Below are 27,264 nucleotides of genomic sequence, written 5' to 3'. Positions count from 1 at the left end.
AATACTTATAGGCTCTAAACCATTGTGTTTCCGTCTGAGCAGAAATGGCATATCGTTACATCTCGAAAACATTTTCCAATTTCCACACAAATTATTACCTTCCCACTTCTTAAAACATCTGTATATGAGATGGCTGACAGAATTATTAAACGCATGCTTTTAGCTATTGATTTTCCGTTGATATAAAAAAAACAAAAATTCTTAGTTGATGTATTTTATCTCGTAACGTTAGATCAACATTTTCATAATATAATAGAAATCTCGTGAAATGTGAATGGTAATAAAAAGAATTAAAATGTTGCATTTTACGTGTGTGTATGAAGTGGAAAAATTGAAAATCAGCCATAAAGATTCTAATAGAAAATTTAATTAAAATTGATATCCGACCCGTCCACTCGACTCGTCAGAGTGTATTGTGCACAAATAGTTTTGCATTTAATTGAGATAATTCCATCTCGAAATCAATCTTTTTCAAATAAATTTCTCTTTTCTCTCGATTAATTTCCATACATTCTGTGTTATGATTCAGCAATTGTTCAATGATAATTATAAATAAATCTTTACTACACTGCCTCATATTTTGCTCGTTTTTATTCCCATACATCATCTCTGTCCATTACAAATTTCGTTTTGGCTGAGTACCCTGACATCATTCATAATATAAAGTCCGTTATCTTAGCCGCAGTTAGATTCTATAACACGAACGGATGGGTCGCTCTTAAGTTTTATTAAGACGAAACGTATCTTTAAGCGCCGAACTGTTTTTTTATTTTTGTATTTTTTTGTCCGAAAAGAACATTTTTAATAAACGAGAAATATTGTGTGAATTGATGGGAAAATAAGATTGGTGATTTGTAGTGCGCGTTATGATTTTGCACTTAATGGAATTAATTTTATGAATCAGATGTGTGAGGAAGATAAAAAAATCTTTACAAATTTCGATTTTTCTTAATTATAGAAATATTTATAAAAACGATCTTTTTGGTGCAACTATTTATAAAGTATATATTGGCTGAGACTAAAAATAGCCAACCGATTTATGTGTATTTATACACAGATGTTAACCGGAGCAAAATATTATGTGATTTTGTTGTACATACATATAATTTGAACTTTTGCCATGTATTGTAAACTTAGTGCGATCTAAATCGTTTTGTTAAGATTGTCTAGTTCGGGAGACCGATACTACTTGAACTTCTGTTGAATATTTCAATGTTATTGCAACGCAGAAAAAAAAATATTTCGAAAAGTGCAGAGAGCGTAAAACACACATACCATGCCAAACTTCCAGTGACAATTATTAATCTATACACAACGTATTTTTGGTTGTGACAAAATGATTATGAAACCATTTCCGATTCACAATTTGTTCGACAAGAAAATTCATTTTTTTTGTCTCTTCAGGCTTTTGGGGATATCAGATCGATTGATTCCGTTTAAGTCTATACTTCAATTACGACTTGTTTCTGTCCAAATGTTTGTAAATGTTCGGTTTACAAATAACAGAATCTACTACTTCATATGAGTTTTCCAACATAAGACCATTATTTTTGTCGTTGTTATAGCCATTTGCACGAGGATGTTAAATGGGTAATGTCTTCGTAAAACGAAAGTCTTCAGTCTGACTGTGTCATCTGTTATCGACGCGCGACTATTTTTGGAAAAGCTTTTTTCCATGTTTTCACAAATTTTCTAACATTTTCAAGTTTTCCCTAATTTTCGCAAAAAAAAACAAAAATTAGGAAAATTTAGGAAAATATTGAAAAATCTAGAAAAATGTTGAAAAATTCAAGAAAGTATAGAGAAATGTTTCCATAACAAAACGTAACTAAAGAAGTAAAGACTTTCAATGAAACACTAGACGAGGCTTTAACAAATGAAGTAACAGCTTCAATCGTGAAATGCTTGCCATCTGTGAATGGTTAAACTAATAATTTGATTTTCTTCTTTTACTCAACCACCGAACCACTTAAAAATCGCAATTTGTACAGACAACCTTTAAATGCAAGAGAATAATCGATATATGCATTCAGACGATCTTCCTCATAATATTCTCTGAAAGATATGAATGTCCATGACTTTATTTATAAAACTTCACCTTTTCATGTAAATATATACATTTTTCGGGCGACATTTATTCCATAAACATTTTTGTTGTTGGTTCAATTTATAGAACAATTGACGCATCAAAAGGCTATAATTTCATGTACTATAAGATTAAGTAATAAACTTCTGTTTGTGTATACAATATACAGACCGCCAACACTAAGTATTACGCATTATTTGAAGGAATAAAGAAACGTTAATGTGAAAAAAGAAAATGTTTTCTAATTGAGTGAGTGAGTGAAAAACTAGAAAGAAATTACCGTAGACACCAAAATGGCCACTTCTGCGACACCTTCCAATGGGGGATTGGGAACGAAAAAATCAGTTTTCGTTCTGATAACAGTCGTCGGATGTATTGCAATATTATGGCCAAAAATTCTTTATTTTGCCATGTTTGGCGGCCAACAGACCAGCAAGGCTTTCATTAAAGATCATCGGAGCGGAACAGGTGAGTTGATTTCATCATTAGGTCTTATCAGTAAACGTTCCGGAAAAAGTAGATACCACGTAGGTAATCTGTATTAGAGAAAATGTGATTGGTACGGAGAAATATTCCCATAAATCACAGCGGGATTGTTTTACAATTTAAATGGTAACAGTGACTCTCTTACTGTTTATTCAATGTCTTCTATTAATACAAGTAGTTAATTTCGTCCTTCTAAAGTGGAAAAAGCTTTACATGGAAAACATTGACAATACAGGGAACGACAGTGAAATTTGGACATGGACTTGAGCATGCTGTTTTTCAGCTCATTCTCATACATAACAATAGTTGAGCTTGCGCGTGGTAGTAGTGGTAAAGACGTTTTAGCAGTTTTGTTGTATGATGAGTGGACAAGCTGAAAAACAGGTGGAGCTAAGTATAAGTTTTACCGACGTCCAGTGTATTTCAACGTCAGAACTTTATGATAAAATAATAGGTTTTAGCCTAGATTCTTCCTATCTGTTAATCTCTTCGTTAGTTTTTTCCATTATACTTCAACTAATCGAATTAAAAATTGCAACAAATATTTAAATTAATTCTCTTTCTACTTCTGCACTCAATAAACTAAAATCAGCGAAATTTCATACTTTTTCTGATCTCAAAACTGTGCGGGTATTACTGTGGTTGATATGCGTTGTAACTTTGTTGATAAACAATCTTGTGTATAAATAGCACGTACACCGTTTAAACCTTTGATGCTACTACAAATTTCTGCACAATTTCGAATTCTGGTGAAATGAACATTTATTTTGAAATTAAGGCAAGAAAGTAATCTGGAAGATGTTGGGTTGGGAAATCAACTGATTTGACAGTCAATATTTACTTCCTTATTTGTCGTTAGTTTTTGCTCTAATGCAGACAAATAATGCACAGCGATGTCACACGCTTTTCTAAACGAAATATAATGAGAAATGCAAAGGTCAGAAGGATCAGAATTCAGATGCCTCCATGAAGTCTTTACATTTTTACGTTTTTTAGTTCGTTACATGCGGATTTTTTTTTACAAATATTATTTCTATTAAAAGGATGTTGTGATGTCGTATTGGACCAAGACATTTCTGCAAATATTTCCGAAGCCATCGCTCATCCGGGTTTCAGAAAACGCCTCAATTTAATTACTGGTGAAATGAGTAGGTGAAATATTAACTAAGTTGGTTTTGAGACACCGTAACAACCGAATCCCTTGCTAACATGTTTATTATTTAACCTTGGATTCTTTATCTGCGCTTTGTTGATGCTAACACACGGAAGACACTTCCACAATAACCAAATAACGAAAACGACTTTTCTCTAACACAAATCTGCATCCTCTTGTCCCTTATCTCTTATTTGAACAGGCGTTGATTCTTTCATTTCTTAAATTAGGCTTACGTCAGGAACGTCCACCACATTTACGACCGGATGGTATTCATCCAGCCATGCGTGAGCGTGGTCGAGCCATACCAGCAACATCAACAGTGCCAATAGTAGTGGAAGAAAAGCCCATTCCGGCTACCGCTACACGAATCGTCGAAGGACGTGTAAGTTTTCTATGACACTTTCGCTATAAAAACTCTGGCTGAAAGTAATTTTTTAATGTTCTTTATAGCCAGGACCGATACCTGGGATGCGTCCACCGATGGGTGCAGGCTCGAATCATCAAGCCAACCACAAAGGGAATAGTTTAGGTTTCATAATGCCACTTTATACAGTCGGGATTGTTGCATTTTTTGTTTACACCATCATGAAGGTGCTGTTAAATTCATATGTAGCTGGATGTGATTGTCCTTATTGAAAAATAAAATTTCAGCTCGTCATGAAGAAACCCATCAATAACACACCATATGCTGAAGCCATTAAATCGAAGCCTGAATTTCAGGATCAGGTATTCGGTCAGGACAAAAGTGTCTATAAGAAGAGTGATGCAAGCCTAACAAACATAGGTGCGTACATTTTGTTGCTTTCGTTTACTTAAAATTGTTTTTCAATTTAATTTTTAATGTTGCGACATGGACAATACAGGATGGAAGGACCATGACACAAGTAAGATTTTTCGTTGATCGTTCATACTATACTTTTAGCTATACATAAAATATGTCCTTTTATTTTCTGTTCAAAAATGCATTTGATTAACGTGACTGTTGAGCTTGAATATGTCGTATAACAAAATGCTAAATGAAGAAACATTTGGAACATCAATCTGTTGAAAAGAGGTCTCGATAGGTAGTACGGGGATTTAGTATAGTCTCGCTAACTTATCATTTAAAGTAAGTTTCCATTCAGAGACGAATAATCTGCAGAAAAATTCAGAAATTCTGGCTTACGATACTCCCGAGTTTGGCTTTGTCAATACGACTGAGAATCGCCTTAATATTAACAAAAAAAAAAGCTTTCGAACGCAGTGAAATAAGCTCCAAAGCATTGAATTGTTGTGATTTTTTGTGCTTAAGTGCTTAATGTATCTAATGTTTCATTGTACGTAATTTTTCATTCAAATTAACTGCGCACATTCGCGGTGTATCTGCTACCATCAAGTCAGGATCCAAATATATTTTTCTTCGCAATTCTAAGCTTGTGCTCTTCTCAAAAGTAAAACCAACGAAATATGAGATCCATCACATGCAATCTTCAAACTTCATAGAATAAAAAGTTCCGAACAAGGAGGTGGATCGGCGCTGAAGAACACCCAACCATCTATTTCAGTTCATCCATTAGAATTTCCATATTACGACACTCCCATTGGAAAAATCAATCATGTTACTTGAATAGTATTTGATGTATCAAGACAGTAAATGACGATTCATTCGAAACCGTTCTCGCACGATAAATCGTAAAGAAATGATTTCCCGCACGGCAAATCACGGCAAAATATATGTCGTATTTCAGTTGTCCGGTGCACAAAATAAACTCTCAGAAAAATCAGATTCTTTTGAATGTCGTTTTCCGTTCACCTCATCTTAACTAATCTCAAACTGATCGGTCTAATAATAATGGAATCTGAATAACGGTTGCACTGTTGATATAGTTATCTATATACATTCCTTGGTTCTTGAATACAACAACATGTGTGTCGAAGATGTTAATATTTTTTGCGATTACCATCACGGAGCTATTTCCAGTTTCTTATTAGTAGTCACTGTTTCCATAAAGAAAATTTTAATTGCGCATAAATCAAGCCAAAAGTCGAATCGTGTGCCAGGAATAAACTGTATGCTTTTCTGAATCAAACACATAAGGGGGCGAATGAACGTAAGCTTCAAATTTTGAAAATCATTTCTCTCCTTCAACGAAATTGACACGTAAATTGCAGCTTCGGCATTTTACTGTCGCCCTATGCACTGTGTAGTTCAAAAAATAGTGTAGACACTTAGTGTTCCCAATCTCAAATTCCTGTAATTAGGATTTACCAGCAACTAACTAATGTTGTCACGTCGCTGCATGTATTTGTTTAAATTTCTCTTCTAGGATGGCATATTAATGGGAATAAGCGTAACGCCGTTGACCTATACGCAGCTAACCTTCATCGCGCTCCCAATGATAGTGAGCTCGAATATCAAATGAGGGAAACTGAGCAGTTGCTGGAAATTAGTTTATTAAAGAAAAAACTTTTGGAAACTGAACAAGCAATGTCACGCATCATTGCCGATATGGGTTCAATTTCAAAAGGCCAGGTGAGTTGCAATCATCTCAGCTTATCATCGTTTTAAATATTAATTAGAAAATCAACTCAACTCAATTGCGATTTTTTTGTTGTATTGCCAGCTGAAAAGAATCATTAATTTCACTGATAAAAACTGAAAGGGTTGCATGTTAACAAAACTAAAAGTATAAACCGAAAAAAAAATCGAAACGTTTACCGCGACGGACAGTCAAAGTATATTTACTAAAAACAACCAACACAGACATAAAAGGACATATTTTATGCATCCCACCTTTTGATTTAAATACATTTTTAATTTGTTTTTTGTTTCAATTATTCAACAGTCGTCACGGCTATTCAGGGTTTAATAGACGCTGCTGATGAACAATTAAATAAGAAACCGAATTCAACAAACTTAAGCAAGGTCAGAAGATGTGAAATATTTTGTGGTTTTCGATGAGTATATAAATCAAACACTGCAAACGTTATGGTTAAGTGCGAGATGCGCATGTGAATTGTTCAATTTTCGACTAAAATCTATAATTAAGTTTTTGATGGGGTGTGTATGCGATTGGGCCCTAGTTAGAAGAATGTACATATAACATCTCAACTTATAACTCGACGTGTCGCATCAAATTCTGTTGGCTTTTACGAATGTATTAGACAGAAAAAACTCGGATGCACCAGTCTCCGGACATGTAGCATGTATTGTTCTTTCGTTGATAAACTTTTTTATGAATGAACGATAGGTGTACGACGACTCTTTTATAAGACTGCTGGCGGCGCCATACTGTACGATCAGTTTGTAACATAGACTCAGTTGAACTTCATTTCTATTTTATTTTCTTTTGAATTAATTTGTGGCCATTATACAGTGCAAGCATGGAATCATATCGATAGGGATTGTGGGCGTTTAATTCAGATTGCCAAAAAAAACGATTTTCCTCTAGACAAGAAAGGATACTTCTAATTCTAAATCAGGCAGAAACTTAACCTTTTAGAAACGGCTAAACATATCTTATTGATAGCAACGATAAATAAGCGATAAACTAAGATTAACTCGGTCTGATATAGTAAAATGAATGGTTAAACAAATGAAGTAAAAGAATTTGTGTTAAACACTTGTTTGAAATAAAAGAACTAGCAGATTTAATCATTAGATCGTCATACCTCCGCCGTTTCTAAAAGGCTGATTATATGTTGTTACTAATGTCATGATTTGAGGAGAGCTACGTTAAATCGTTCGTTTTACGTTTTGATTTTTAATTTTTTTTGTTTGATTTCTTGGTTTGTTTGAGTAACTTTTTTTTAATCAAAAATTTCGACCAATTTGAATGATTTGTCCTCCAGTTTCCAAAATATCATACTCACAAAATTCTGCAAACATTTAATGGTCTTATACTGTTGATTACAAACGAAGAATGTAGTTATGGACTCTGGTCGCGATCCTAGGGACAGTGACGTTTTTTGGAAAAACATTTTTCCTAATTTTCCTAATTTGTAAAACATTTTCCCGAATTTTCATAAAAAAATTTTTTTAGGGAAAGTTAAAGAAAATTCAAGAAAACGTTTTCCCAAAAATAGTTCTTGCTATACCCCCTCGAAGGCGTTTATAACAGAAATTTGATTTTGTCTAACTGAATGTTACCTATATTTCCCGACCAACTTATAGTCGGATAACTATACAAATAGACTGATGTTTCGTGCAACCTTCTTTAGACAATTCATCCAACAATGTTTCAGCCAAATCTCACTAATTTTGTGTTTGTGTCTTAAACAATTTCTTTTTCCACGTGAAGGATATTACTGGCGATCGCAATTTACATGCAACTAATGGAAATTTGAAAGTGTCTCCAGAAGATCCGGCCAATACTGTAAAGGAAGATGAAGAAGTTATACGCAAACTGAATGAAAAGATTAAGATTTTAGAAAATGGTGCGACCAAATCGAATGATTTGAAGACGAAGGATATCCACAATGATAAATCCGTGAAGGTAAGTAGACCATTGAGCGGTTTTTGATTTAATTTATGGAATGATTATGTAACTCATATATGAAACGGACGAGCGAAAGATTGTGATGTCTGGAAGTAATACAGTAGACAGAATGTGTAGGCTGAATTTTTAATCACTTCACAACATGCTGAAAGGATACAGGATAGTCTTTGTTTGTGGCCAACGGGTGTTATGATCTAAATTTGAATGTGAGCAAATGTCTTTGAGTTTGCGAAGCTGGAAATTTTTGTTATGGTTATCATTATGTCATGGCGTGACAAACACTTGATTATATTCGTCTAGTGTTAGACACTTCGAATTTCTCTCCTGTATGAGAGAGCGGTCCTGTATCAGACAGCGGTCCAACAATAGCACCAATTTTTGTGAAAATTCGAAGGGGTTTCGATAAAACGCTCAGATGTTCGGATACACTTCGTTGCCGAAATTCCGTTTTTATTTAATTAATATTTGTTGATGTGTACAGGTGATGGGAATGGAAACCACAGAGAGCTGCGAAGGAGGGCGAAAATGGTTACGCCCTTCAACGCCATCATACCATGTGAGTTTATGCTAGAAATAAGTATAGTAACGCATAAAGAAAGTGCCTTGCGTCTTAAATGTGCTTACAAAACTGCACTTTTCGTCATCTTTAACTTTACATAAAAGTAAATTTATTGACTGGATGACACAAAAACCGATTCGTTGTAACCTTTTTACAGGCAATCAATTGTTGTCAGCCTTTCCTTCTTTTTATAAATTTAAGTTTGATGCTTAACTCTCTCACATTACGAGTCAAGTGTTTTTCCTGTCCGTGCAGCCATCAGCAGTGTTACAACAAAAATCATCATTGGTTCACTTGCTAAATTTTACTGCTAGCCACTACACTATGTTCATTAATACACTTTAACTCCTATAACGCTACTATAATCTCGCTTCCACAAAACTTTTCTTCTGTGTTACAAAACTATATTCTCCCAAAACATAACACCCGTTGGTGCAACACACACACAGAGAGTGATAGACCGGGGACAAAAGCAATTCTGAACAATTTCAATGTGCAACCACAATATACGAACAAATTACACAACAAAATCAATTTCAACTAAAACCATAATCTGCATCATGTTATACCATCATTGCTCTGGGATGAGTGGACAGTAAAAGCCCAAGCAAAATCACAATAAAAAAAGCTTGTGTCTGTCTGTGATCGTTTTATGGAAATATTTGTTACAAAAAGTTGTGCGATTACCACTGATTGTTTATTGTAGGCCGTGAACAATGAAAAACCAGACGCAGAGCCGCAGGCAATATTCTTGGAAGGCTCATTGCCGCACGATTCACAAATTCTAGTTGCTGATTCTGAGACAAAAACCGAAAATGTCTTCGACGACGATTTGGATGGTGGTAAAGAAGAGCCAGCGGTAAGTGATTTTCTCAAATTTTCACTTACAGTTGGAAAGAAGATGGCTCCTCAAATGCTTAGCAGTTAAAACTATTCCTCCTGTTATTACTTCTTGGATATGTAGCAATCAGTTGATATGTAACTCTATGACATTACAGGTTGTGATTTGTAGTAAAATGACCCTTTCACTGATCAACATGGATCCGGTCGATAAAAGCGGACGAAATGCCAGCAACGACTATGATGAGATTGATGATGACGAGGCAGAGATCGATGATGACGATGTTGAAGAGGTCGAAGAAATTGAAGATGAAGAAGTTGAAGAAATTGAAGAAGTGGAAGAAATCGAAGAAGCTGAAGACAGCGAAGATGAGAAAGAAGTAGCGATAGCAAAGAAAAGAGACGAGAAAGTATCAAACGAAAAAGCCAAATCGAATGGAAAAGTTGATAAAGTTGAAGAAGAAAGCGGCAGCGAAGAAGAAGTTGAAGAGGAAGAGGAGGTTGAAGAGGAAGAAGTGGAAGAAAGTGAAACTAGTGGCGACGAATTAAAATCTTAAGGTAGGTCGTTTACTGAATCTGTAATATATTCAATCATAGACAACATACAATAAATCTCGCAGAAATTGGTTGGTAGTGGAAGAGTCTTGACATTGGTGATTGGCAGTCATATAAATAGCCTTAACTTCTAGTTCGCGAGACATGCAAAACATGGTAGCAAAATAGATCTATTTCTTGTGGAATATGTAGTGACCCCTTCGATCGTATTCATCATAAAGATGGACGTCCCAACACAATTTTTGTTCGACTTAAATGTTGTAAAAATTGAAAATTAATTTTTTTATGTGGTAAATTGCTTGTTGCTCAAAGTGAATAAAATTGTAAAACAAAATGGAATTTATAATTTTATTATCTTGTTATATTCTTGCTTAAGTTTGTTAAAACATTTTTGTTGTTTTTTTAAATTATTATTGTTTATTTAGTTATACGATGAATTCTCTTTTTGGAACATGTACATGCAACTGTGTAACATTAATTTATTTTAATAATTTAGTTTATTATTAGTACAATGGTGTAATGGATAGACAACATTTCCTGTAACATTTTGGGTTTTCTTTTTGTAAATAATGTGAAATCCTTTTTTCAAAAATATAAAGAAGAGAAAAAACTACTGGAAAATGGATTTAATTTTCTCTGATTGAACACAGAAACACACACCAACCAGTAATGATTAGAACGAAGAAGATTTAATTTATATTTCATTGAAGTCATTACCAACCAATCGGAATATCATATCCGACCGCAACCTTTTCCAACCATTCAATCAGCGGTGCATAATATAGCAACAGCGAGTCAGCCTTAACTTCTCTGCTGCCCGTTAAGATGAACAATGACTCTGTCCATGGCTGTGAATTTCCAATTTTCAGTGCTTTTCTGTAAGTGAAATGGTAGGATGATTGAGATACGTCTTTCTACCCCTGGCCAATTGGGATGGAGGAAATGATTTTATGTGTTGTGAAGAAATGAAACAAAAAATTGAACTGGAGGAGCTGTATTACGACAAACATTCACTGTTTTCGTGTAACCTCTTGCCTATATGTGAATTTTGTTGTAATGTTGGTAAAGTTGATAGAGAATAGTACATTACTTACCAATGGGACAAATGATGGAAATGGTACTTCTACTTCCTCTGAGGCGAAGCCAAGATCGGTAAAAAAGGCATTTCCATCATTTGTACGATATTTTACAGGAAACTTTGAGTTAAAGTTAATTTTACCACGCGTATTTGAGTAAAAGATATTAGCACACCTACAACCAATTTGTTTGTTCTTCAACTATCCCAGAACCATCGACATATGATTGAAAAATCCACAATATTTATCGCATCTGATCTAATTCAAATGAATAGCCGAAACTATGACCTGTGCTCGTTACTTCTCTCAATATAATGAGGGAAAATGTCATCTGCATTCTCGTTGCATTCCAAACAGTAGAGTCGATATGGACACTATTTCTATTACCATTTCCGGAAAGGCTGTACTTTGACTAAAACCATCATTATACACATGGACAGAAGCTTCCGAAAAAGCAATCGGTTGTTTAAAAGAAACATTATAGATCAACTGAGCGGACCATCATATCTATTCGGATTAAACTGCCTGCAATAACCTTTTACACATCGTCTCAAGTGGTATAATGGATTTTCATATTTTACGACCCTAGAGTTGTAGTAAAGTATTTCTTCTTTTTGCAGTTCGTATAAAGCTGTGTACACAACTAGGGGATTGCAAGGTGAAAAGTCAAGTTAACTTGTGTTGCTTCGCCTCGGATAAACATAATTCATACGTGTGAAAATAACTATTACCGACTGATAGCGACGACAAGCGATGACCTCTGGTTTATGTAGTCTCATATCGAAAAGTGTTTGTAACTAAGGATCGATAGGTAGTAAGAGATTGTACATATTCATCTCATGAAAAGAATCAACAGACTAGATGTACCGTCCATGATCGTGAGCACAGTTCCTATACTTACCTCAATAATTTTCCTGCACGTTTTGAACCATATAAATCGCATCGATGCAATGGCATTGGTAGCACTTGATTCGGCTTTATTTCACCAAATACAGTTACACGGCACAGTCCATGAAAAATTTGAGCTTGAATGAAATTGGCCAAGAAATATCTGCAATTTTCGTTGGACTCAGTCGAAGTTGATCAAGACGTAGAGAAAACCATAAAATTTACCTGACGTAGGGAGTATTATCAGCAATGTGATACTTCGCGCCTGGATCGAAAAATTGTGACCTGTCCTCATGGTCCGGTGGATGAATTCCTTGCTGTTCTTTCGCCAATTTCCAAAAGTAATTGTTTGCATCGTCGAATGACACGTCGCCACTGAACAGATCCCAGCGAAAAATGTCCAAAATGTATGCGAAAGGAATCTGTGGTATTTGGGCCAGAGCTTGCCGTAGCAGTAAAGAAAGGTCGAACGAATTCATTGATCCGTCGAAGCTAGACGTAAAGTTTTGGTAGTTTCGCATTTTATCTATTCGATCGGAAATGGGTGGATAGGCCTTGCCCAAGAAATCGATCATTGAAAGTGAATGCTTGTGTCGACGGCTATCGTCATCGGAATATTCCTTGAAGTCATTGTTCGTTTTGTAGGCATGAATCATATTTTCAAACGGCTGACTAAATTTGGGCAGCTTCTCTGCGAACAAATACTTGTCTGGTAAGATGTTCATTCGATTCAGGTGTTGCGGAGTCATAACGCCTAGGAATATAGCATCACCAATGCTTTCTTGTAGAGCACTGTTGGCGTCCTAAGTTAAAAACGATGCAAATATTTGGAGTGCGTAAGCTCAGAGTTATCATTTTTTAGGCATCGCGTCATTATAAGTTCTTGTCCAGTTCTTGTTCACAATAAGTAGTGTTCTAAGAACCTAAACGAAATAATTTAAAAACATTCAGAATATTCTTCTCACCCTAAATATTGCCGGTTGCATCTGGTAGGCCATGTAGTACTGTATATGTCCCATTTCATGTACAATCACATAAAAATCTTCTAAGGTAAGTTCAGCACAAACAATCATACTGGAAATAATTACGATTATTTCATGAGCAACTAACGGACAGATTAGCTATTGTCGAACCGGAAATCATCCAATGTGAACATATTTGCAGCCGTTCCATGACATTTGAGACCACTGCCACTTTTGCGGAATAAAGATTTCTCCCAAAATGACTTCGTCATTCGCGGCAAGCCCATAGACGAATAATAATCGTCTGCATGTTTGACCATGTCTATGACAGTCCAATTGGTCTTAAAAAAGTTTTCATCGAGATCGACTTCATTGAAAGGAGCTATCAGTTTCTCGTACAAAATCCAGCTCTGCGCCCACATGCTGCCTAAATCAACAATTTATTACAAAAAGTCCTACAAAATATGGACGTAAAGTTGCACTCGCGGCTCGCGGTATATTGCTACAATTTAACCTGTTCACATCTGTTATCGACAACTACAGTAATAAGAAACGACAAGCTCTGACTAAAGAGTTCTTATATAGCAAAAAAAAAGTTCAAAACAAATGAAGGAAAAGATTTCTGAAATCAATATCTGAAAATCTTCTATCAAATGAAGTAATAGATCAGATAGTAAAACTGTTAATATGCTTTCCTCCTGTGACAGGTGAACCAACTGTTGGGGTGGGGTGTTAACGTCAATAGAGAAGTGTGGTGGACACCCACTTTCCATATGAATATTTCACCTCACGTCTATAGTGATAGTGATCTATTTTTTATGAAAAAGCGGGTGCCACCACTCATCTAATAAAATGTCGATTGACGCTACCTGCCCCCACAGCCTTGAATTTAACATGACATTACACGCTTTCTGCGTCAAATGTCCACAAAGTGAACACGGATATCGCTTTTCATTACATGACTAAACATACCAAGCAAATGAGCAGGAATTGTTTCGTTTTTCACGAATGGTTCGAATTTGTGAACACGTTCCCATAGTAGATTTCGCAGTACACCATGTAAAAGTTCATAAAATGGCTTCACCTCATTGTTCAGCGATGTAACAACGTCTCTTAAATTCGGTATTTGCTCCTCTTCACGCCATGCGTCTCCCATATCCTTAAAACCTGTTATTGAATTTAAAATTTTAAAGATATTTTGATCAAGTTATCGACTTGCAGTTTACCGCTTCTTCTAGCACCGAAGTTCATGTACTGCACAAGAGTTGGATAAATTTCCCCGATTTTATTTCCAACAGCCAATCTCCAGCTTTCCCACACCCATCGGAAAATAATCGAGAAATCGAGAACACAATCTCCATCGTTCAATATTGCAAAATCACCCTGCATGATACGTTCCAGATCCGGTTCACCATCATAGCATTTAAATGAACCGCTGAAGCTTTTATCTATGCCAACCTTAGAATAGGCCTGTTCAACGTTCGTCGAATCTTTTGTCAAAGCTATGCGATGGAAACTGCCATCCGGATCTTTAACGAAGGTATACTCCCAAATTTTCGGCAAGTTCGAGCACAAATCAAGCATTTTCGGTAAACAGACTTGAGTTTCGGTAAATATTCGTTGCATGCTAAATAGTAGCGTCGACAGGACCTCAGTTTCCATATCTGAAAATGCCGGACTTTGGCACAGAATATCCATCATCCTGTTGTAAATTTCATTGACATTCCTCGGTAAATAAGCAACATCCGAACAGCGGTTGTTTTGCCATTCTGACTTCGCTTTATTGAATTCCACTGAATCTTGAGACAGTTGTGGTGTTGCATTGACGCTGGAAATTTTAGTAACTTCTTAATCGGGCTAGTTGTAGATCACAGATCAATTTTATTCACACAAGCAGCACTTCGTACCATACTTAAAAACAGAAGGGATCCTTTTGTAAAGAATTGAGTAACAAGCAGCGTACGAGGTATATTTGGCGCTTTTTCTTGCAAGCACGTATTGTTTGCAGTTGCTTGAAATTTAGTGGGATTCTATCTGTTACCCTCGGCTCGGGCTGCAAACTTCCCGCTACTAAAAGCAATTTCTAGTAGGCAAGGTATAAACACTGAAAGTAGTAATGCGAACCATTGGATCACCAAAAATACGGAACGCAAGTTTCGGGTGAATTTAAGTGCCGCGTCATATTTCGTTTGGTGTAGCGCTAACAATTTTGTGTAGCGCTTTTGGAAAAGGATTTAAACACTCAGAAAATTCTATGGAAATCGTAAGTGCTACAATGAAGTGAACATGCACTGCACTCGAACTCAACAGAAACTTAGGTTACTAATAAACCTAATAAGATTTTACAATTGAACTCGTAGCCTGCGAAGGCTCAAAAAATATTCTGATGACAATTACCACAGCACTACTACTAGCACGAACATAGAAAATATTCGGTGGCTGATGAAATCACAATAGGCACTGCGTTTCTGTTATACATATAGATGACTCGTTTTCGTTGTATAAGTTAAAACATTCAATACAAAAAATCCTAAGCGGTAGCTCGTATCACTAAAGCCTCCAAATTTGACACTTGTCAATTCAGTGTTCATGCTAGTAGCAGTGCTGTGCAATAACGCCTGACTACTTTCAGATGAACCTGTAAAATTTGACTCTTTTTCGATCTAAGAATGTTTATTACAAATTCTATTACTTCGTTATTTTTAACAAAGTTTATTTTGCTATACAATAACACATAGGCACGTGACTATAGTTACGTATACGTAACAGATGAAAACTGTGTGTTTCACTCCGTTAAACTACTAAATATGCGTATCGCTTTAAAGCTGAGGTCCTCCACATTAATAATAAGTAATAATTTAATCAAATAAATGCATTAGTGAGGTCACAGCACTCATCAAAGTTCACCGAGGTTACATCGACTTTGAGAAATATTTTCGGCCGTTTATCATCAAATTTTATTAAGGTAATATTTGCGCAAACCTACAAAACCCCATTTTTCGACTTTTGGCCACTTACAACCAGCCAGGTTTGGAAGATCAAAAATATCTGAGACTGGTTTTGGGGCCTAGGCACCAAGGCCTAACTGGGCATATATAAAAAGGTCCCAGAATAACTAGTGCCGATTTTGGTCAGTTGAAATTCAAAATAATCCCTCTCTATGCTTTTCCAAAGAATCTCTCCCACCTAAGTCTACAGCCACCAATACCATGACTTACCTTAATTCCCAAGCATAGTATGCAGTGTATTGATTAACGGTTAACAGGCCTTCATTTAACGTTTGGAACCATTGCTCAACCGATGCATAAGTTTTGTCAGTTGTTTCTATGATACAATAAAAAATGTTAAGTTTTAAGTTATCTACATAATGTCTTTTCATAGAATATGGTATAAGACCATGAATTGCATTTAGCTTGAATTTGTAAAGACGCATTGATGTGAATGTGCCACGTGAGCACCATTTAAATTTCATTGAGAAAATTATAATGAATTGTGTCACATAATTTATGTGTACCAATTACGGTAACCATGCATTAATGGAACTCAATTTAATCTACCATTCATATAGTTGTGTCAAGCATTTATGAAACCATTTTATTCACCTGCCTCATTAGGAACGCAAGGTAATATTAAAATGGACAAGCCACTTTTCTTTTGATAAAATATTCGAGCTTCAAACTCAATAAAACTTCACATTTCTATGTCTTCACTATAATTGCATTTAAAAAAAAAAAAAAAACTTTTATCAACAGTGGCGGTAAAAGTTCTAATGAAAAATAGACAAGAAAGGGCAAATGTTGTTATTAGGTCTTAGCAGCAACTCGTACGGAATACAGAGTGTAAGAAATTCTGGAAATAACAACAATTACATGCTGCTTTTCTACAAATGAGTGAGCACAAAAACAATTAGGTTTTTTTTTAGAAATTTTCATAGCTTCCAATTCTTGGTAAAATGTGAAACACCAAAATATTGGCAGGACCACAGAGATAGGCTTCATAAGTCAATATCACGGCAGAGTAAAGTTACTTTTACTATGCCGTGTCAATATCCACGTATCACTTAAGTTATTGTTATTACGGATTCCTCAGTTTTCCGTTCAAAGTTGAAAACTTAATCGTAATCACGATTACGATTCCGAATTCGTATTGAAAATTACGAAATCCGTAATAAACTTGAATTTTTTATATGTACCTAGAAATCGCATGTACTTGTACTGTACTATTGAGGTGAATAGGGGCTTATTAGAAATACCTCGAGGTACACAAACCGTAGGTGGTCTATGGTGGTGGTCTGGTGTATCACTTGAAAGGTAATTTATGTGCTTTTGGGCCAAATAGGGTCTTATGTGGTTTGGATGCATCTACGATGAAATAGAAGTTGAAATGCATAAGTGCTCATATTTTATCGCATATGCATCCAAACCCCATAAGACCCGAAAATACATAAAACTACCTTTTTAATGACATGACATCTCACACGACCATGTACGTTTCGTGTATCTCGAGAAATTTCTGTAAGAACAGTGTAAGTTTCCAGTCTTTTTCGATCGAAACTTCAACTACACATATTTCAGTGTGGATGAATTTTAAACCCATTAAGTGTCGGCTCAATAGTACATGTGATTACCTTTCTAAAGACACCCAACACGACAATTTTTTTTAAAAAAAGTGCAAGTTTTCGGTTTTTGATCATATTTCACCAGCCACACAAGCTTCGAAGAATTTTTTTGAAAGTGGTTTTTGCTTCTAGAGTCGAATAACTTTCTAGGCACATATAAAAAAGTCCACTGTAAAATGCGTTCGATTACGGTGGCAGGCTGTTTTTCAAACGAATCCATCAAACGTAACTTTTTTTTGTTGACTACAATTAATACTAATAGTCCAATTGCATTAAGTCGACTTTAAATGAATAAAGAATTGAATTGATGGAAATATTCTGGAAACATTCTTTTATTTTACGAAGTGACTAATGGCACGCGCGTGCGATTAGTGTATAATAGACTATTCGCACGCGCGTGCGATTAGTGTTTAATAGACTATTCGCACGCGCGTGCGATTAGTGTTTAAGAGACTATTCGCACGCGCGTGCGATTAGTGTTTAATAGACTATTCGCACGCGCGTGCGATTAGTGTATAATGGACTAATCGCACGCGCTCACAAAACAAAACGAAGTCAACGAGTGATTCTTTTTACAAAATGACAGAGGTATAACTACTGATCCTTTCTACAAAATAAAACGAAGTCATCTAGTGACTCCTTTTACAAAATGACCGAGTTACAACTAATGATTCCCCCACAAAAAACAATGAAGTCACCTAATGATTCCTTTTACAAAACGAAACGAAGTCAACAGTGACTTCGTTTACAATATGTCTAGGACACAACTACTGATCCCTTTTACGAAATAAAACGAAGTCATCTAGTGACTCCTTTTACAAAATGACCGAGACACAGCCACTGATTCCTCCTACAAAAGAGAACGAAGTCACCTAGTGATTCCCTTTACAAAATAAACCGAAGTCAAAAGTAACTCCTTTCCCAATATGACTGAGACACAATTACTGATCCGTTTTACATAATAAAGCTAAGTCATCTAGTGACTCCTTTTACAAAATGACCGAGACACAGCCACTGATTCCTTCTACAAAAGAAAACAAAGTCACCTAGTCACTACTTTTACAAAAACATAAGCTGCGTCGACCCGTATGAAACACCTATCAGTGTCAAAGCTTCAATCATATTACAATATTACACTGTAAAACTGCATCTCTAAATAATTAATGAAAATCGCTTGAAAATGACTCAAAGAAGTGGGCAACAACACTAAAACCCAATATGGCGGCAGAAATTTTATTAGTGCTCTAAAAACAATACCTTTGCTTTACAGTCATACATACCTTTTAAACTAAAATAAAAAAATTCACGAAAATCAGATGAAATTTACACAAGATAGAAGCAAAAAAAGTAACTCTAACTTCCGATTCCATCATCCGATATTAACAATTTTTTCCCCTGTTAGGGGAGGTATAGATTTCGTCAGCTGTGCCTAACGATGCCATTGGTTGCATAGCTCCGAAGATTTATATGCGAAAAACCAGTCCCCTATAATAGCTCTAATTTTACGATTACGAAACGGGAGCAAAATAGTTTATCAAAATCTGAATCGATTTACTCAAGTTACAGCGATGACAAACATTACAGAAGGAACCATTTTTTTCGTTGATTTCGCATCTCTGGACAACCACGTAAGGTTTCCCCCTACTCAGGTAATGCCAAATATAACTGAATACTACATCTTCAGAATTGCTCCGAACTTTGCACCATCTGTGACTGCATCATAGGGACAATTATTCGAAAAAAAAGTTTTAACGTGCGACTACAACCACAACTCTGCTACTAGCCTGAATAGGGTACTAAAACTTCACAATACGTCACACAACTAAAAAACACCGGAATAAATATTTTCATGTAAAATAGAGTACTTTCTGCAGCAGACCACTATGATCACTTTAGCTTGGAGTGCGTTGAACACAAGCAATAGATATCTTTGAAAATTTGAAGGCTTTTTGTCGTTGGAAGAATGAGTGTTCAATGAACTCTGTTCATGCTAGTAGCAGTGCTGTGCTACAACACATTGTATATGCAAAATAAACTAGAATTCTAATACTTTCTGACTAGCCAAAGATTAGGGCGCGTGCGAATAGTCTATTAAACACTAATCGCACGCGCGTGCGAATAGTCTATTAAACACTAATCGCACGCGCGTGCGAATAGTCTATGATACACTAATCGCACGCGCGTGCGAATAGTCTATTATACACTATTCGCACGCGCGTGCCATTAGCATCGGCCTTTATTTTAACTACAAATCTCCATTTTCTAAATGAAGAACGGCACTGCAATGAGTTCAAAACGACTGTAAAATGAAAAAATACAATCGAAAGGCATAGATTAGGAGATAAGTAGTTACTTACGTATCTGCTGTTCAGGCTACAATTCGCGAAATTGCCCAAAATCTACCGTCCACAACAGATGCATAATAAACAACTTTCCATGCTGAGGGCCTCAATTACGAGGAAAATTCCGAGACATAAAAACTTAAATTTTTCATCCGTGTTACGTTTTACGTAATTGTTTGAAGATTGTTGTTTTGCCACGATGAATCTTCCTCTCGGCAAAATAAAAAAAAAAACTCCAAGCAAGGACGTAATATACTATTTTACTTTGTAAGAGTCAATTCGCCAAAACTTCGAACAACTTTTATGGAATCGGGATTTAAGCCGACGGCGATCCAAACGAGCTATGGCTCAAATGAATCGTCGTTCAATTCCGATAATATCATGGAACAACTTTTTTCCCGAAAAAATTTTGTTGGGCTGTCATGGCCCTTCGAAAAATTTTCTCCAAAGTGGTCGCGAAAATCGTTTTTTATCAATTACTCCAACATGCGAAATGTAAATAATGTCAAATTGTGCACGTTTATGAAGGTCAATGAGCTGAATATTATTGACCAACAAACGCCGATGTTCGACCCACCCAGCCGCCACAACAAGTGAAAAACCTCAAGTGAAATTTTTGAAGGACTCTGGTCGGTTGGGAAAGTTAGTAGCAGGAAGCTCTAACCCAGAGTTTTGTAGTTTACTTCTAACCCTTTCCATTGACACTTCACTCGACCATACTCACCGTCCCAGATAGAAATGGAATTGATTTTTCACAATGTATCTCAGCCCATCAAATTTTGGAAAATCTTCGAGCTCTAAAGTTCCCCAAATAACGTTTTTTCGAGCGAATTTTATTATTTATAGTTTTACGAGATAATAGTCAGTAAAACTAACGTGATATAGCCAGAAGTTGAGCCATAGATCTTTTTTGTAGAGGCCCAACTGCCAAAATGATCCAAAATTCCTAAATTCCTCATCAATTTTTTGAAAATAGTTAAAATGTTAATGAATTGTTCCTTCTAAGTTCGCGTATTTTTATCACGATAAAATACGCAAATTACCAAATTGCCTTCCATCAAAACACGCTGTGAAACTTTCAACTTACAATCAGTTTACTGCAATTTAAAAGTTATTGCATTGAGTGAGCTTCGTTCCAACGATTTTCTACACTAATAAACAAATCAAATTAACAAACTCTGCCGGTATTGTACAATGAAAGCTCTTGTACGAGATAAAAACCGTAACTGAAAGGTCAGGGTCAAATTGTTGGCTTCATTATTTGGTTATTTCCACCGGATTCATAAATTTACTGCACGTGTGGTCACGCCTGGTTGAAATTTAACTTATGAGAATATGTTTTATTGAAACTTTCAACAGTCAATAATTAAATCAGATGATCTAAATGAGTGCGAATAAGCAGAATGACTATGATCCATGAAAAACGCATTTGTTTGCTATTGTGGGAATAGAATCGAGTAAAGCTGAAAAGCTTACTGCAACCCACGCACTGTCATCCTAATTTAGTCTGACTCAAAGTTATAACATTGGCAATGATTTTGGTTCATATCATATTTTGTTGATCAAGGTTCTTCCACTAATAGGATTGCATAACGATGGCTATTTTATTGTTTTCAAAATTTCATGAAAATTACATCCACCAAAATTTGCACTTTGTTGTAGTCATGGGTATAATATTTTAATAGGATTGTGGGTGGTTCAATATTCACTTGCATATTAACAACGTAAATGTGTGATGAATGCAAAACATCATCGTCAAATTTTAATATTATACTGCAAGGATATGATATGATTGAGTTATTGTCAAAGTATATTCATAATGAGCCGAATTAAAAAAGGACTATGCATTGACGAATGTACATCAAGTTTGTTTTTGGTGTTTCGTGGTAAATGAATTAAATTTGTTTTTTGCCAATTATGCAAATATTTTGCACCAAACTTTGATAATTAAATTTGTAACGAACAATCGTATGCATGAACATTATGTACGGTCATTACATGTAAATTAATGTTGGAAACTGCATGTCAACTTTTGTTTCTCATTAAATCGATAATGTTTGCTTGCATCGAAAAATGCATTTGTTTTACCATCAAAACGGTACCTACTCTTTTATGTTATGAAGCGCATCCAATCATGGATCATGTAAAACAAATTGGTGCAAAATTTGTTGGAAAAAAGGAACTCGATTTCAAAAAGTTTCCAAACAAAATGGATGAAAATTACACCGAATATGAGAAGGCTACCGGTTTAATGAACAATAAACGATACATTTTCGAGGAATTTTGCGTTTCAATTACGGAGCAATGATTTTTTTCAACTAAATGATTCAATTTACAGTGCAGAGAAATGAGCATGGTTTTTTCAACATGATTCCATTTTATGTGTACATTTCATTGGGAATGAAGCTTAAAGTTCATCAGAATTTTAAAACCATAGCTCCTTAGCTCCAAGAACCATTCAAATGTGCTCGAGAATGTATGATTCGTTTTCTATTGTAATCACATATTCATATTCACCACAGGCTAAACAATATATGCAAAACGCAGCATAATTGTGGATCAGAATGGAATTATTTGTTGGTTTGCTCAAGAATGCGCTAGCCTAATGGGAAACAGAAATTTTGACAAGTTATTGTTAATCGAACTTATAGTTTCAAGTTATCCAATTAAGAAATATAACAAAATGAAAGACAAGCCAAAGTATTTACTTCAAGTCATCAAAATCTGTTTTTCAGGCAGATCTGTAGCTCTGAATTCGTCCGAAGTGGGTGAACATTGCTGAGTAGTTTCAACATTTGGAGGCTGCGTCTATCACTTGTTACCATCTACATAGACCATACTTTACATGTAAACAAAAAAATAATTTTATGCAATTCAGTGATGATATTTGCAACTTACGCCGCCTGCCTGTGTAATGTCATATGAACGTATTAGTGCGATAAAGGATTTGGAAGGGGTTTTATCGCACTAGTTCGATAAAAGCCACGTGTTACTGAAGTCACACTAAGATTATCTTCGGTATTTATTCGATTTTCTTGATTGCATAAAACGTTGTATGCAACACGAATCGTATGATGGTATATTATCGCACACGATGTCTTGCCAACCTTGGCTTCGCCTCGGATTGGCAATCTGACATTTAGTGCGATAATATACCTCCATTCCATACGATAATTGTTACATAAATAAATATGACAAATATATATTATATTATGCACCTGTTGCCAAGATTGATATTTTGACGTGTAGGACATTATTGCCCTAGCCGAAAGCGTGGGCCATAATGCCTACACGTCAAAATAACAGTCTGGCAATAGGTGCATATCATATTTTATCTGTCGAGAACAGATATATCGAGATAAACAAAAACTCCCTAGAGGGATAAGCTCGAGATTATCGTTCTAGACAGATAAAAATAATTAGTCAGGAAACAGAGATATATTTTTTCAATCCACGTCATTACTCGTATATAAACACTGAAGTTAACGCAAATCTGCAAGAACACACGGACCCCTACTTTTGGGTGAATATAGTTTTTATAATGTTGGACACAAGTTAAATTCACTTTGTTAGGTTGCAGCACATGCCAAACCTCAATACTAAACAACACACTTCCACCAACATTATCACGCCCAACGTCACGGATGTCACAAAACAAATCTTATATTCACCCGGAACTTGGGGTCCGTATTTCTTGCTATTCCCTGAGGATTTGCGTTACCTTCAGTATGTATTTTTACCTTGGCTTTTTTCTCTTTTGTTATGATCTGTCAGTTTTTTCTTTTGCGATTTAGTATGGAAATGAAAACTAAAATTGAGATATCTTTGCTGTTTTAAGTGGTTTTTCATATTTTTTTGGACCAAAATGTTTTAAAATGTGTTTGGAATCGATTGGCATTAACAAAATAATAAAATAGAAAAAATATTTTCACACAATCTGTTAATGCCAATCGATTCCAAACACATTTTAAAACATTTTGGACCAAAAAAATATGAAAAACCACTTAAAACAGCAAAGATATCTCAATTTTAGTTTTCATTTTCATACTAAATCGCAAAATAAAAAAAACTGACAGATCATAACAAAGGAGAGAAAAGCTCTCTCTGACGTATAAATTTATACGAGTAATGGCGTGGATTGCCAGTTTTCAATTCAATTCAATTCATTTTTATTAATCAAGGAACAAGAAGGAAATGAATCCTTATACAAATGTCCTTACGATTAAGCTTAAGATAACAATATTTACATTTGTTATGGGTGACAACACATTAACGACAATACAGGAAGATAATTAGCAAAAAGACACGATACTTGGCATAGTTAAAATTAAAACTAAAATTAGGCGTTACTATAGCGATTCGGGAAAGACAAAACAAAAATGGCAAAAAGGGTAATGGTAATCATCAAAATAAGGGCAAATAGAATTCACGATTTCTTATATTTCTTCGACTGTAATCGTAAAAAAAAATCTGTAAGCACTTTTTGTTATTTTGTTAAAAGAATGTAATTAAATTATAAAAATATTGTCTGTTTCCTGACTAATTGTTTAAGAAAAAATCAAAAAGAACAGCACTTCAGAAAATGAGTTCTTCCATTCTCAACTCACACCGAAATCTTTTTACGACTTTTTACTTAAAAAATGTTAAAATTTACGAATATGTTCATATCAAATAATCAATTTCCGTTTTTGGTAACAAATCTGACACTTTGTGTTAGCTTACTTGAAGCTTTAGCGAATGAGCTAAGCAGAGCCTATTTTTCAGTACTAAAACTGTGTATTTTTGAGGATCTGTTTCACAGATTATTTTTAGAAAATGTAGAAATTCTACTAAATCATGGCGCTACGTTAGTGAAGGGCCGTGACGCAAGTCCGTTCACACTAAAAAATTTGAAAAAAAAAAATCCGCAGGACTGAAGAACAAAAAAAAAATTGCGTCAAAAAGTGGTAGATGATTCGGTTTTCTTCCGTTTGAATTCCATTCTTTAAAGCAATAGTACATTTCATGCTTTGGGGCCGAAAATGAGGGCAATTTTTCGAATTTTCTCGGGTTTCCGGCCCTCTGCATGAAAACTCACATGTGCACCTGTTTGGGACGGTTGATTTAAGGCACTTTCGCTTGTAGACCTCACTTCGTTCGGCCTACAATCCGCGAAATTGCCTTAAATCAATCGTCCAAAACAGGTACACAAATGACTATTGAATGACAAGGGGCGAAAGTAAAAAAATTCAACCGTGTGCGAGAGTTGATACCCGCGCCGAAGGCAAGGGCCTCAATCGCACAGGTTGAATTTTTTTACTTTTGCCCCGAGTCGTTCATACTATTTTTTTTGATACCAACATCGAAAGTTGATACGTATCGCAAACAGCAGAACAAAATGTTGAAATATGAAGGCATTTAGCCAGAAAATGCGGGGGTTCAGGGGGCGGCAGCCCCCTGGTATATGAAAAATTTAATTATTTAGCCATCACAACAATAACACACACAAAAATTAACAAATAACTAACAAATCATTAACAACAAAAATTATCAACTTCGTATGTTAATTTCAATAAGAGCACTGGCGCACGCTTTATTTCAATTTTGATCGCAGTACACTTATTGACAAGAGTCGACTATTACATTATGTAGTCGACTTTCGCATTATGTATATTGACTTTCGCTTTATGTATTCTTTCTTTCTCCCCGCTCAAACACATAACTTGCATTTTTTTACTTTCGCCCCGGATTTCGAGGGCGAAAGTATCAACTTTCGATGTTGGTATCAAAAAAATAACTATTTCATGCTTCGGGGCCGAAAATGAGGGCAATTTTTCGAATTTTCGCCCTCGGCATGAAAAGTTGTATACGCATCTGTTGTGGACGGTTTATTTTAGGCACTTTCGCTTGTCGCCCTCACTTCGTTCGGGCTACAACTCGCGAAATTGCCTAAAATATACCGTCCACAACAGATACGTAAATAACTATCAAAATTTTAAAAATTTTCCTTCCACAACATCTTTCACTTGTGACGCAATTTTTTTTTTAGAATTGTCTTCCTAAAAGCTTTCGGGTAAATTTCTTTTGATAAAACTTTCGCGTACTTTCCTCATCAGTTGCCATATCTTTTTGCGTGTCGAATCTGTAAGCGTCGCCTAAACCTATATCAGTTCTTTTGTAAGTGGATAACAGGACTTAAGCGATTAGTTTAGACATTTTTGAAAATTTCTAGAATTTTTCGAATTTTTTAAAGTTTCCAAGGAATACTTGTATGAATTTCTATTATTTCTACAAAGTTTATTTTTGAAAATGAGAGTACGAATTAAAAATTTATTTTAAATTTCTCTACAAATTTCCTAATTTCTAAAAGTTTTTTTGAATTCTAAAATTTGTAAAAAAAAAGTTGTATAGAATTTTTTTAGAAAATCTCAGATATTTTTTTGTATTTGGGGTGACACATTCTGGTACATTTAACACGGCACTGCCATTAGGCCTTTAATAATTTTTTTTTATTCCGAAAAATTGAAACAATTTATGACAAATTGTGCCATGCATTACGTATTTTATCAAGTCTGTATACCGTTAAGATTTATTACATTTAACTTCCAGAGACAAAATATTTATTTTTAACCTGATAAACTGCCACGAATTCCACTGCCCAAAATAATTAATTTGAAAACAAAAACTGTAATCCATGATTTCATATTTTTATTTATTGTTAGCACTCGCGTAAGTCCCGTATCCAATAAACGAAAATATTTGCAATAACGGTTCGTCGGAATGGTACCACTCGATGGCTTGGATAACGGACTTCTCTGTTTAAAAACTTGACTTCAAGTACATTTTTTCCCGGAGATAAACTACGCTAAGGGTTTGTTATGTGATACTAAACCCGTATCGTTCAACAGCATTTATTTTTATGGAAAATTGAAAATCAACAGGTTGTGTAAATGCGCAAGACTCCGTTCAGGAATATTAGCTATATTATGCGTTGTTGGGACTTGTTATCTCTGATACACTCTTTCATTTACATATATTTGCAATGCACTACAACGTAAATTGTTTGTTGAACGTTCGGTATACTATGTTGTGTATATGATATTTGAGGTACATATCCCAAGTTATTACATTGGTTGGATCTATTTATGATCGGTTTTCAATTAATTTTATTTATGGAAATTAATTCTGCAATATTGTCGACCCACCAATCCCTTTATGTGTTTTCGAAGAATCGTCCAA

The 27,264-nt window shown here is 35.2% G+C and overlaps 2 protein-coding genes across 10 annotated transcripts; one reads left to right on the top strand and one right to left on the bottom strand.

The window, feature by feature from the left end:
• Nucleotides 1-185: 185 nt before the first annotated feature.
• Nucleotides 186-10,770, top strand: LOC119066109 (enolase-phosphatase E1). Of its 9 annotated transcripts, none has more exons than XM_037168456.1 (13): nt 186-277; nt 2,256-2,554; nt 3,616-3,720; nt 3,956-4,110; nt 4,179-4,319; nt 4,380-4,512; nt 4,592-4,612; nt 6,554-6,633; nt 8,009-8,203; nt 8,688-8,762; nt 9,472-9,624; nt 9,764-10,163; nt 10,226-10,770. In XM_037168456.1, the coding sequence occupies exons 2-12, from the start codon at nt 2,380-2,382 to the stop codon at nt 10,160-10,162; spliced, it is 1,632 nt and encodes a 543-aa protein (XP_037024351.1). In that variant the 5' UTR covers nt 186-277; nt 2,256-2,379; the 3' UTR covers nt 10,163; nt 10,226-10,770. The 9 variants fall into 9 exon arrangements, with proteins under 9 accessions (XP_037024351.1, XP_037024302.1, XP_037024334.1 ...); XM_037168407.1 differs by lacking the exon at nt 6,554-6,633 and adding an exon at nt 6,035-6,240; XM_037168423.1 differs by lacking the exons at nt 186-277; nt 6,554-6,633 and adding exons at nt 682-857; nt 6,035-6,240.
• LOC119066100 (angiotensin-converting enzyme-like) lies at nt 10,568-26,899 on the bottom strand. Its single transcript, XM_037168379.1, has 9 exons — nt 26,657-26,899; nt 16,305-16,410; nt 14,313-14,914; nt 14,059-14,253; nt 13,258-13,513; nt 13,090-13,198; nt 12,350-12,927; nt 12,138-12,287; nt 10,568-11,036 (listed from the first exon to the last, which is right to left on the bottom strand). Exons 1-9 carry the CDS (start codon nt 26,727-26,729, stop codon nt 10,874-10,876), a joined length of 2,232 nt encoding a protein of 743 aa, XP_037024274.1. The 5' UTR covers nt 26,730-26,899; the 3' UTR covers nt 10,568-10,873.
• Between the last annotated feature and the right edge of the window lie 365 nt (nt 26,900-27,264).

Source organism: Bradysia coprophila, chromosome II, assembly GCF_014529535.1.
Source record: "Bradysia coprophila strain Holo2 chromosome II, BU_Bcop_v1, whole genome shotgun sequence".
Lineage (NCBI taxonomy): Eukaryota > Metazoa > Arthropoda > Insecta > Diptera > Sciaridae > Bradysia > Bradysia coprophila.
This window is presented reverse-complemented; position numbering and strand designations above follow the sequence as displayed.